Source organism: Mobula hypostoma, chromosome 4, assembly GCF_963921235.1.
Source record: "Mobula hypostoma chromosome 4, sMobHyp1.1, whole genome shotgun sequence".
Taxonomy (NCBI): domain Eukaryota; kingdom Metazoa; phylum Chordata; class Chondrichthyes; order Myliobatiformes; family Myliobatidae; genus Mobula; species Mobula hypostoma.
In genome coordinates this window covers 81,415,427-81,428,374 of record NC_086100.1, presented here as the reverse complement: position 1 = coordinate 81,428,374, position 12,948 = coordinate 81,415,427, and the positions used below count along the sequence as shown (strand labels likewise).

General features: G+C 41.7%; 1 protein-coding gene across 1 annotated transcript in view; it reads left to right on the top strand.

The window, feature by feature from the left end:
* Positions 1 to 12,948, top strand: part of LOC134345960 (rho guanine nucleotide exchange factor 4-like) — a 78,055-nt gene that overhangs the window by 17,443 nt on the left and 47,664 nt on the right. Inside the window, exon 4 of the mRNA XM_063047304.1 lies at positions 11,562 to 11,794. Within this exon, the coding sequence (XP_062903374.1) occupies positions 11,562 to 11,794 (233 nt within the window). The remainder of the gene's footprint in view (positions 1 to 11,561; positions 11,795 to 12,948) is intronic.

Genomic DNA, 12,948 nt, shown 5'->3' with positions numbered 1-12,948 from the left:
GCATGGATAGTAGGGACAGGGAGGGCTATGGCCCCAGTGCAGGTCAATGGGAATAGGCAGTTGAAATAGTTTTGCCATGGACTAGATGGGCTGAAGGGCCTGTCTCGGTGCTGTACTTTTCTATGATTCTGTGACTCTAACTGAACACTAGAGTGCTTCTTTTCTTAACTCTCCACTCACCCACCCTTTCCCACAGCTACTGACTGTTCGTGTCAGCCAATGCTTTATTATACTGGAGCTAACACACAACCCCATCTCCTAATCCCAACCTGCTGATGTAAGAACATAAAACAGTCTAATATGGATTTACATGATTTCCTTTGTACAAAGGAGAGACCATTCTCAGTGCAAGACCTGTGCAGTGTATTTAATGTGTTTTGCTTCCCTCAACTCTGAAACATCTGGATATCAAAGATGCATACATCAGGATGCACTTTATCAACTACAGCTCAGCATTCAATACCATCATCCCCTCAAAACTAATCTATAAGCTTCAAGGTCCTGTCCTCAATACCTCCTCGTGCAATTTAATCCTTGATTTCCTCATTTGCAGACCTAGTCAGTTTGGATTGGCAACAACATCTCCTCTGAAATCTCCATCAGCACAGGTGCACCACAAGGCTGTGTTCTTAGCCCCCTGCTCTACTCGCTTTACACTTATGACTGTGTGGCTATGCACAGCTTCACTGCCATATTCAAGTTTGCTAATGACAGCACAGCTGTAGGCTGAATCAGAGTTGGTGAAGAATAAGCATATAGGTGGGAGATGGAAAATCTGGCTGAGTGGTGCCACAATAATAACCTCTTACTCAATGTCAGCAAGACCAAGGAGCTGATTATTGACTTCAGGTGGACGAAACTTGAGGTTCATGAGTCAGTCCTCATTGGAGGATCGGGGTGGAGAGAGTCAGCATGTTCAAATTCCTCGGTGTTATCATTTCAGAGGATCTGTCCTGGGCCAAGTAAGTGAATGCAATTACAAAGAAAGCACAGCAGCGCTTTTACTTCCTTAGAAGTTTGTGAAGATTCAGCATGGAATTTAAAACTTTGGCAAACTTCCATAGCTACACAGTGGCGAGTCTATTGACTGGCTGCATCACAGCCTAGTGTGGAAATACCAATGCCCTTGAATGGAAAATCCTACATCTCATGTTTCGATATTTATTGTTTGTTTTTTTTTGTATTTGCACTGTTTGTTGTATTTTACACTCTACTTGTACGCCAAGTGGTGTGGTCTTTCATTGGTTATTAGATTTATTGAATACGCTCGCAGGAAAATGAATTTCAGGGTTGTACATGGCGAGTTATCTGTACTTTGATAATAAATTTACTTTGAACTTGTAAAGCCTGAATATTCCAGCAGCAAGCTATTAAACAAAATACTTGTTTACCTTCTGCAGACCAACTTTTTAATACACATAAATTGGTTCCTTTCAGTTTCCTGTATGTCTTTCTCATGGAATAAAATGCAACTTTTCAAATTCATGAGGGAATATTATAAATACTGTCTATTTTGTTTCTCTCCCCTGATTTTGATGACCCAATGTTATTTTGTACTTCTAATGCAATTGAATTAATCAATAAATTTCAGCATAGTAATGCTGTACAGAATTCAATAAATTCATAGCACCCATATTTAACTATCTGCTTCATACCTAATCTAATCTTTCATCATTTAATGCACTTTTTTCACACTTTTTGTGAAATCTAAATATAATATATAACACTGCAAATTTTTACAACATTGAGGAATTCTAAGCTCTTTAAAGCGTACTTCCTATACAGTCTACAATAAGATCAAACTTGCGTTCTTATTGCCCAGAGCATCTTATTTAGAAAAATACAATTTTCTTTGAATGACTAATTTTTGCATCAAAGGCTGTAGGTTCAACAGTTAAGGGCTAACAAAAGCCAACCTAATCCAATAAACATACTGTACTTACACCATCAGCTTTTATCTCCACGGATGATTTGATTAAAAGCAAGTGTATTTCATCTGGAACTAGAAGCAACACGAGAAACTCTACTCTACACAGTGAGTTTGTGATGTGAAATGTATCACCTCAGTAGCTGGTGCAAGCAAGTGTAATAGTAATTTTCAGAGGCACATAAATGCTTTGAGTGAGTTGTCGAGCCTAGGGGAAGGAGGAAAGAGTGGTACTCATTAGAATACACTTCCAGATGGGAATGAGAGAAAACATTGTCCTTCTGTACTGTATTTTCCCTGTTGACTCAATGTCAGCAAAACCAAGCAGCTGATTATTGACAGGAAACCAGAGCTCCATGAGCCAGTCCTCATTGGGAGATCAGAGGTGGAGAGTGTCGACTACTTCAGATTCCTCAGAGTTATCATTTCAGAGGCCCTGCTCTGAACCCAGCACAGAAGTGCAACTACAAAGAAAGCACAGCAGCACCTCGACTTTCTTAGCAGTTTCTGAAGATTTTGCATAACATCTAATACTTTGACAAACTTCTATAGATGTGTGGTGGAAACTGTATTAACTGGAATGGAAACACAAATGCCCTTGAATGGAAAATCTTACAAAAAGTAATGGATACAACCCAGTCCATCACAGGTAAAGCCCACCCTACCATTGAGCACATCTACACGGAGTGTTGTCGCAGGAAAACACAATCCATCATAAGGGACCCCCACCACCGAAGTCATGCTCTCTTCCCTTGGTACCATCAGGAAGAAAGTACATGAGCCTCAGGACTCACACCACCAGGTTCAGGAACAGTTTTACCCCTTAACCATTTGGCTTTTGAACTAGAGGGGATAACTTCACTCAACTTCACTTGTCCCATCACCTAATTATTCCCACAACCAATGGATTCACTTTCAAGGACTACTCCTCTCATATTCTCAATTGCTAGGAACTTCTGGACTATTCTAGTGGTGTTTAGTATTGTGGCTTTCTGGAGATTTACATTGATATTGCTGTGTAGGCTTAATTATTTAATATTATTGTGTAGTGACTTTGGGAAGATACCAATTGTGGGTACAGGTTGACCACCACAAATCTGGAATGCTTGGGACCTGATCAGTGCTTTTGCTGAATGTCAGGTGGCTAGGTTAGGATTAAGTGAATGAACACCTCAAACTCATTTGATAATCACCTCACCCTTGGATAATAAAGAAAAAGTAACGATAAACGAAAAGCAATTCTTTCACAAATTCCTGTACTAGTCAGCCAAAGTCAACTGCACTCAGTTCATAATCAGGGAGTGATATTTAGCCTTCAAAGAGCATAATATGCCATCGTCCAGGGCTGGAGTTAACGATGTACAGTTAGGTGGCAGGTTGATGCCTAAAAGATTATTCTTTACCAAGCATTCTGCTTTTGGATGCACAGAGCAGTTATCTAAAATCAGTATTATCTTACAATTTTTGTCCAGACCAGCCAAATCACAGTGAGCTCTCACTTCTGGAATAAAGTGATAGTCAACCCATTCCAATGTAATGTCCGTTGTAATTCATCCTTTTCTGTTGACATGGTGAATTACTGGAAACTGCTTCATATCCTTGAAAGCTCTGGGACATAAACTTTTGTCAATGACCAACAACTTACACCTATGAGTTAGAGCAGCCCAACACAGAGATCTTTTGATACTTTATAACCTGTCGGTGATTCTGCACCCTCTGGAGTACAACGCCAGTATAAGGTGGTTTTGACTGCGTTGGACACCTGTACAGGACTTAAATTTTCATCAGAAACTAAGTGAACTCATCAACAAACTCAACAGCGGCTTCCTTGTCTGCAGACCATTTTTCACCACACACTGCACGAAATTGTATGCCATGTCCCTGCTTGAAACGCTGAAGCCACCCTTCACTGTAATCACACTCATAATTCAGTCCTAATTCTTCATGAAATAATTTCATTTGTTCCTTCACCATCTCTCCTGATAGTTCCACCTTCGCTGATGCAGAGTTTAAACAGCTTTATCTGGTTGTGAACATTTTCCATCTTTCATTGTTTTCCTTATGCACACCTGTTTTCATGATTCGCTATCAGCAAAGAACTGGAGCAACACCTCTCTTTGTTTCTTTATATCATAAATGGCCATAAAATATAGGAGCAGAATTAGGCAATTTGGCCCTTTAGTCTGCTCCACCAATTCATCATGGCTGATCCACTTCTCCTTTCAGCCCCAATCTCCTGCCTTCTCTCCCGTATCCCTTCATGCCTTGACCAGTCAAGAATCTATCAACCTCTGCCTTTAATATATATAGACCTGACCTCCACAGCTGCCTGTGGCAAAGAATTACACAGATTCACTACTCTTTAACTAAAGAAATTCCTCCTCATGTCCATTCTAAAAGGACACCCCTCCATTCTGAGGCTGCATCCTCTGGTCTTAGACTATTGCACCACAGGAAGCATCCTCTCCACGTCCACTCCATGAAGATATTTCACCATTTGATAGGCTTCAATGAGGTCACCCCTTATTCTTCTGAATTCTGATCAATACAGGCCCAGAGACATTAGATGCTCTTCATATGACAAGCCGTTCAATCCTGGAATCATTTTCATGAACCTCCTTTGAACCCTCTCCAGTTTCAGCACTTCTTTTCTAAGATAAAGCACATAAACCTGCTCACAATACTCCAAGTGAGGTCTCACCAGTGCTTATAAAGTTTCAATGTTACATCCTTGCTTTTATATTCTAGTCCTCTTGAAATGAGTGCTAACATTGCATTTGCCTTCCTCACCAGAGACTCAACCTGTAAATTAACCTTTAGGGAATCCTGCACAAGGACTCCCAAGTCCCTTTGCATCTCAGATTATTGTATTTTTCTCCATTTGGAAAATAATCAACCCCTACATTTCTTCTACCAAAGTGCATGACCGTACGTTCCCCGACACTATTCCATCTGCCATTTTGTTTCCCATTCTCCTAATCTGTCTGTCCTTCTGTAGCCTCTCTACTTTCTCAACACTACCTGCCCTTCCACCGTCTGCAAATGATACAACAAAGCCATCATATAAATTATTGACATATACCATAAAGTAATCAGTTCCAACACAGAACCCTGTGGAACACCACTAGTCCCCAGCAGCCAGTCAGAAAAGGTCCTCTTAATTCCCACTCTTTGCCATCTGCCGGGCAGGCAATCTTCTGATCATGTTAGTATCTTCCCTGTAATACCATGGGCTCTTATCCTGTTAAGCAACCACATATGCAGCACCTTATCAAACACCTTCTGAAAATCCAAGTACACAACATCAAGCGATTCCCCTTTGTCTATCCTGCTTGTTACTTCTTTCAAGAACTTCCAACAGATTTGTCGGGCAAGATAATCCCCGGCGAAACAATGCTGACTATGGCCTATTTTGTCATGTCCCCCAAGTACCCAGAGACCTCATCTTTAATAATCTGATCCAGGTGACTTACCTACCTTCAATCCATTCAGTTTCCCAAGAACCTTCTCTCTAGTTATGGTAACTTCACACACTTCATGACCCCTGACACCTGGAACTTCCATTATACTGCCATAGTGAAGACTGATGCAAAATACTTATTCAGTTCATCTGCCACTTCCTTGTCCCCCATTACTGCCTGTATTACTATTAGGACAATATATACACTGTTCATGTTCCAGTCTCTTTTAGTTCAGCATATTTCTGGTGCTTTTTTACTATTGACATCTGTACGGTGTGCATGTTACTATTATTTCTTTTTTTCTTTCTTTTGTAATTGCAGAACTTGTTGTCTTTTGTACACTAGTTGTCCAGCCTGTTGCTGTGGTCTTTCATTGATCCTATTATGATTATTGGTCTTATTGAATATGCCCACCCATATCCAATCCGTGGAACAAATCCCATCAATATCCTATGAATGTTTTAGGTGTTGAGGGGGCTGACCTACCGAGGGAAGCCACACTGACTGGGTCTCTGGCACTGAGTGTGGCACTGTGGCACAGAGGAAAGAGGGGAGAAGTGGTGATAGATATTCTATTGTTAGAGGAGTAGACATGAGATTCTGTTGACGCGATAGTACATTGATAGTATAGATAGTAGACCCAGATAGTACATTGCTTCCCAGGTGCCAGGTTCAGGGATGTCGTGCAGAAAGGTTTCAACCCAAAACGTCAACTGTACTGTATTCTATAGATGCTGCCTGGCCTGCTACGTCCCTCCAGCATTTTGTGTGTGTTGCTTGGATTTCCAGCATCTGTAGATTTTCCCTCCTCAGCGATGTCTTGGATTGGGTCCAAAAGGGGGAGGGTGATCAACCAGAAGTCCTGGTACGTATTGGCACCAATGGCATAGGTAGGAAAAATGAGCAGGTCCTGAAGAGAGAATTTAGGGAGCTGGGTAGAAAGCTGAAAAGCAGGACCTCCAGGGTAGCAATCTCTGGATTGCTGCCTATGCCACGCACCAGTGAGAGTAAGAATAGGATGATTTGGCAGATGAATGCGTGGTTGAAGATTTGGTGCAAGGGAGAGGGTTTCAGACATTTGAATCATTGGGATGTCTTCTGGGAAAGGTATGACCTGTACAAAAGGGACGTGTTACACCTGAAACCTTGCGGGCAGTTTTGCTAGAGCTGTTGAGGAGGGTTTAAACTAATTTGGCAGGGGGATAGGAACCGGACTGATAGGGCTGATAATTTACAGAGGCAATGTGTAGTGAATCTGTCAAGAAGGATCGGCAGATGATTTAAGGCAAAATTGCGCTGTGGGTTGAGTTGCAGTGTGGAAGGGGGACAAAATTAAAAAGGTTGTTGGATACAGGATGGACGGTTTTATATTTGAGTGCACACTGTGTACAAAATAAAGTAGATAATCCTGTAGCACAGTTAGAGATTGACAGGTATGACATTCTGGGCACAACTGAGCCATGGCTGAAAGAACATTACAGTTTGGAACTTAACATTTTATCAAAAAGGCAGGTAGGCAGAGGGGGTGGGTGGCTCTGCTGGCAAAAAATGAAATCAAATCCTTAGAAATAGGTGACTTAGGATCCTTCCTTCCTTCCTAACATTTCACACCAGTCAGTCAGCCATTCTTGTCTGGCGCGTGGTGTCAGGATTGGTCTCCTTTTGGATTAACCGGTCACGATATGAATGTTCCTGACTTGACCCTTGTTTTTTACGAGGTCCAGTGGCTAGCTTGATGCTCAACCCGGCACGGATGGAAAGCGTGCTCGGGGGTGGCCCGACTTGGATTCGAACTCCAAAGTCCAGCGCTGATGCCACTGCGCCACCAGCCGGCCGACTTAGGATCAGAAGTTGGAGAATCATTGTGGGTAGAGTTAAGAAACAGCGGACCCTGATGACCCTGATGTACATGCATCCTGAACGATGGCCAGGATGTGGACCCAAAATTACAATGGGAGGCTTGTCAAGAGGGCAATGTTACAAGAGGCATGAGGTATTTCAATATGCAGATAGACTGTGAAAATCAAGTTGGTGCTGGATCCCAAGAGAGAGAATTTTTAGAATGCTTTCAAGATGGCTTTTTAGAGCAGCTTGTGGTTGAGCCCACAAGGGGATCAGCTTTTCTAGATTGGGTTTGTATAATGAACCTGATTTGATTAAAAAGCTTAAGGTAAAGGAATCCTTCGGAGGCAATGATCATGATATGATGGTATTCAACCTGCAATATGAGAGGGGGAAGCTAAAATTAGACATATCAGTATTACAGGGGAGTAAAGAGAACTGCATAGACTAGAAGGGAACACTAGCAGGGATGACAACAGAGAAGCAATGGCTTGAGATTCTGGGAGAAACTCAAAGACACAGGATAGATACATCCCAGAGAAGTATTCTAAAGGTAGCATGATGAAACTGTGGCTAACAAGGGAAGTCAAAGCCAACATAAAAGCAAAAGAGAGAGCATATAATAGAGTGAAAATTAGTGGGAAGTTAGAGGATTGGAAAGCTTTTAAAAACCAAATGAAGGTAATTAAGAAAGCAAAAAGGAGGGAAAAGATGAAATATGAAGGTAAGCAAGCCAACACTATCAAAGAGGATACCAAAAGATCTTTCAGATATATAAAAAGCATAGGCGAGAGTAAATATTGGGCTGCTGGAAAATTACACTGGAGAGGTAGCAATGGGGAACAAGGAAATAACGAATTACCTGAATAAGTATTGTGCATTAATCTTCACTGTGGAAGAGACTTGCGGTATGCCGGAAGTTTGAGAGGGTCAGGGAACAGAAGTGAGGGCAGTTGCTATTACCAGGGAGAAGTTGCTTGGGAAGGTGAAGGGTCTGAAGGTGGATAAGTCACCTAGACTAGATGGACTACACCTTAAGGTTCTGAAAGTGCTAGCTGAAGAGATTACGGAGGCATTAGTAATGATCTTTTAAAATTATGATGGGTATAGATAGAGTGAATGCAAGCAGGCTTTTTCCACTGAGGCAAGGGGAGAAAAAAACCAGAGGACATGGGTTAAGGGTGAGGGGGGAAAAGTTTAAAGGGAACATTAGGGGGGGCTTCTTCACACGGAGAGTGGTGGGAGTATGGAATGAGCTGCCAGACGAGGTGGCAAATGCGGGTTCTTTTTTAACATTTAAGAATAAATTGGACAGATACATGGATGGGAGGTGTATGGAGGGATATGGTCCGTGTGCGGGTCAGTGGGACTAGGCAGAAAATGGTTTGGCACAGCCAAGAAGGGCCAAAGGGCCTGATTCTGTGCTGTAGTTTCTATGGTAAACATCAGGAATGGTTCTGGGGGACCGGAAAAATATCACTTCACTCTTCAAAAAGGTAGGAAGGCAGAAGAAAGGAAATTATGGGCCAGTTAGCATAACCTCAGTGATTGTTAAGGAAGTGTTTTCAGTTACTTGAAGGTATATAGTAAAATAGGCCAAATTAGCATGGTTTTGTTAAGGGAAAATCTTGCCTGAAAAATCTGTTAGAATTCTTTGAAGTAATAACAAGCAGTATAGACAAAGGGGAATTGGTGGATGTTGTGTACTTGGAGTTTGAGAAGGCCTTTGACAAGGTTCTGCACATGAGGCAGCTTAACAAGATAAGAGCCCTTGATATTACAGGAAAGGTATTAGCATGGGTAGACTGTTGGCTGATTGGCAGGCAGCGCAGAGTGAGAATAGAGGAAACCTTTTCTGATTGGCTGCCTGTGACTGGTGGTGTTCCGCGAGGGTTGATATTGGGACTACTTCATTGTCATTGTATCTCAATGATTTGGATAACCGAATTGATGGCTTTGTGACCAAGTTTGTGGACAATACAAAGATAGATGGAGGGCCAGGTAGTATTGAGGAAACAGGAAGGCTGCAGAAGGACTTAGACAGATTAGGAGAATGGGCAAAGAAGTGGCAGAGTGTCAGGAAGTGTTTGGTCATGCACTTTGGTAGAAGGAATCAAAGCGTAGACTATTTTCTAAATGGCGAGGAATTTCAAAAATCCGAGGTGCAAAGGGACTTGCGAGTCCACATGCAGGGTTCCATAAAGGTTAACCTTCTGGTTGATTCAGTGGTGAGGAAGACAAATGCAATGTTAACATTTATTTCAAGAGGAGAAGAATATAAAAGCAAGGATGTAATATGAGGCATTATAAGGCACTGCTGAGGCCTCTCTTGGAGTACTGTGAGCATTCTGGGGCACCTTATTTAAGAAAATATGTGCTAACATTGGACAGCGTTCACAAGAATGATTCTGGGAATGAAAGGCTTATCGTAGGAAGAGCAAGCGATGGCTCTGGGCCTTTACTCGCTGGATTTCAGAAGAATGAGTGAGGGATCTCATTGAAACCTGTTGAAAGGCCTAGATAGAGTAGATGTGGAGAGGATATTTCCTTTGGTGGGGGAATCTAGGACCTGAGGGCACGGCATCACAATAGAGGGACATCGATTTAGAATGGAGATGAGGAGGAATTTCTTTAGCCAGAGGATGGTGAACCTGTGGAATTTGTTGCCACAGATGGCTGTGGAGGCCAATTTATTGGTTGTATTTAAGGCGGAGGTTGATAGGTTCTTGTTAAGACTGGGTGTGAAAGGTTACAGGAAGAAGGCAGAAGAATGGGGTTGAGAGGTAAATGGATCAGCCATAATGAAATGGCAGAGCAGACTCGAAGGGTCGAATGGCCTAATTCTGCTCCTATGTTTATAGTGTTAGGGAATGTTCCCTTTATAAGCAGTTTTCGTTGTAGCTCTTCAGAAAGTATAGTTTTTTTAAATTATCATTCCTCAGTGGACATGTGTAACCCTAAAATTAACAACTCAGTATAGTAAACTGCTTATCCAATCATTCATTGCTATTCTACATTTATGACGGGTTAAGAGCTCAAGAGAAGGAAATGCCCTGACATTGATGATTATTCGATGTGAGATTTTTTGGTAATGTTATATGCATTAATGTATGAATGAAGCATTATGTTGCAGCTGCTACTTTTGACATTGTTAGTAGATCATGAACAGAGGGAAGGTAACTTTGGAATGGTAGAGGAATGGGTGATTAAAATTGTTTTTATTAAGAGTGGAATGTGATTGCTGGACCTTTGATGGTGTGAACAAAAATGAGTGTATTTCCTCACCATCCGCTTCCTCCTTGTCCTTTCCAACAATTGACTCAGCATGACAAGTTGTTTATGCAGTATACAGTACTCCTGAGACATGAAATCTTGTGGCATGCTCTGCTGTCTAAACCAAGGCTTCGTCAAAGTGGCCCAGGCCATGAAAGCAGTCTGCTTTGTCAGAATATGGGTAAACTTCATTACACACATCTTTACATGCATTTTGTGTATGTTGCTTTATATTTCCAGCATCCGCAGAACCTCTTGTGATTATGTACATTAAGTTACACACAGAGTTGAAAGTCATGTGTTAAGGAATCCCTTGTCAACCACCACATGCTCTTTGTTTTGGCTTGGTTTGGACAGAACACCACATTCCTGCTTCCACAATGCTGGGAAATTACCATTCACACATGCCACACGTTCAGCGAGCTGAAACCCTTGTGTTTGCAATAGATCTCAAAGTTCATGTATATCCCTTCATAACAGTATGATTGCAAAGCATGACTGGGAAACCTAGACTCCTTGCAAGGTTGTGTGCTTATGTCACCAATGCTCTCTGATGGGAGAAAAAGAGTGAATCCTACACTCTGGCAGTATCAAAAGCAAGAAAAAACCTGCAAATGCTGGAAATCAAAGCAACGTGCAATATGGAGAAGTGTCTGTGGAAAGAGACACCATTACTGATCTGTACCTCCTCATCAGAACTTCCAATCAAGAATTACACATATAAAGCTTCTCTTTTCACAGATACTGCCTGGACTGTGGAATTTTTCCAATAAAATCATTAATGTGTTTCAAACTCTGTCTTGACTACACTCTGAAAGAGAGTACAGCTTTCAAAGTAAAAGTTTGGTGAGAAATATCATACTGCAATAGTCATACTGCAATAGATCTGAATATGTTTAGTATTCATAACAATGATACAGTGTGGAGCCAGCTTTCTGGTGTGTATCACATTTTGGTCTCACTTACATTATTTCAACACCATTAATAAATGCAAATGGAGTGTAGTTCTGCTATAATAGTGTGCTGTCTCTGTTCATGGCTTATTCCTTGCCTTCCAGCATCAGCATTTCCTGATCTACTCTGAATACTGCAACAACCAGTCCAGTGCTGTAGTCGAGCTCTCAAAACTCAGAAAATTACAAGACTATGCCTTATTTTTCGAGGCCTGCCGACTACGCCAGCACATGTCAAACCTCCCTCTGGATGCCTATCTTTTGACGCCAGTGCAGAAGATCTGCAAATATCCACTGCAGCTGACAGAACTTCAGAAGGCCACCGTACCCACACACAGGTGAGTACCCGAACTGCCTATCACCACCTTAAATCCAACAGTGAGAGTTCTGAATCACATTCACAGTGATCATTGGTAGCTTTATTATTGTTATTTATACAACACAGTCCTACAATTAGAATTGTTTGTTGGTTCAAGCAACACACATCAAAGTTGCTGGTGAACGCAGCAGGCCAGGCAGCATCTCTAGGAAGAGGTACAGTCAAGGTTTCAGGCCGAGACCCTTTGTCAGGACTAACTGAAGGAAGAGTTAGTAAGAGATTTGAAAGTCTCGGTCTGAAATGTCGACTGTACCTCTTCCTAGAGATGCTGCCTGGCCTGCTGCATTCACCAGCAACTTTGATGTGTGTTGCTTGAATTTCCAGCATCTGCAGAATTCCTGTTGTTTGCATTGTTTGTTGGTTTATAGTTTTCAAGGTACAATGAAAAGTTTTTGTTTGCATACCATCCAGACAGATCATGTCATACACAAGTACCTCAAATTAGTGAAAAAGAAAACATAACCCAGAATATACACTCGGTGGCCACTTTATTAGGTACACCTTTACACCTGTTCATTAATGCAAATATCTAATCACCCAAACATGTAGTGAGTGCATGGAATGGGCTGCCAGTGACTGTGGTGGAGGCGGATACAACAAGGTCTTTTAAGGGACTCCTGGATAGGTACACTGAGCTTAGAAAAATTGAGGGCTATGGGTAACCCTAGATAATTTCTAAACTAAGTACATGTTCGGCACAGCATTGTGGGCCAAAGAGCCTGTATTGTGCTGTAGGTTTTCTATGTTTCTACGTGGCATCAACTCAAAGCATAAAAGCATGCAGGCATGGTCAAGAGTTTCAATTGTTGTTTAGACCAAACATCAGAATGTGGAAGAAATATGATTTAAGACTTAGATTCTAAGTGAATTTGACTGTGGAATGATTGTTGGTGCCAGATGGGATGGTTTTAGTATCTCAGAAACTGCTGGTCTCCTGAAATTTTCGATCACAACAGTCTCTAGACTTTACAGAATATGGAGCATAAAACAAAAAAAAAGCATTTAGTGAGAAGCAGTTTGGTGGGTGAGAACATATTGTTAATGGGAGAGGTCAGAGGAGAATGGCCAGACTGGTTCAAGCAGATAGGAAGATGACAGTAACTGAAATAACCA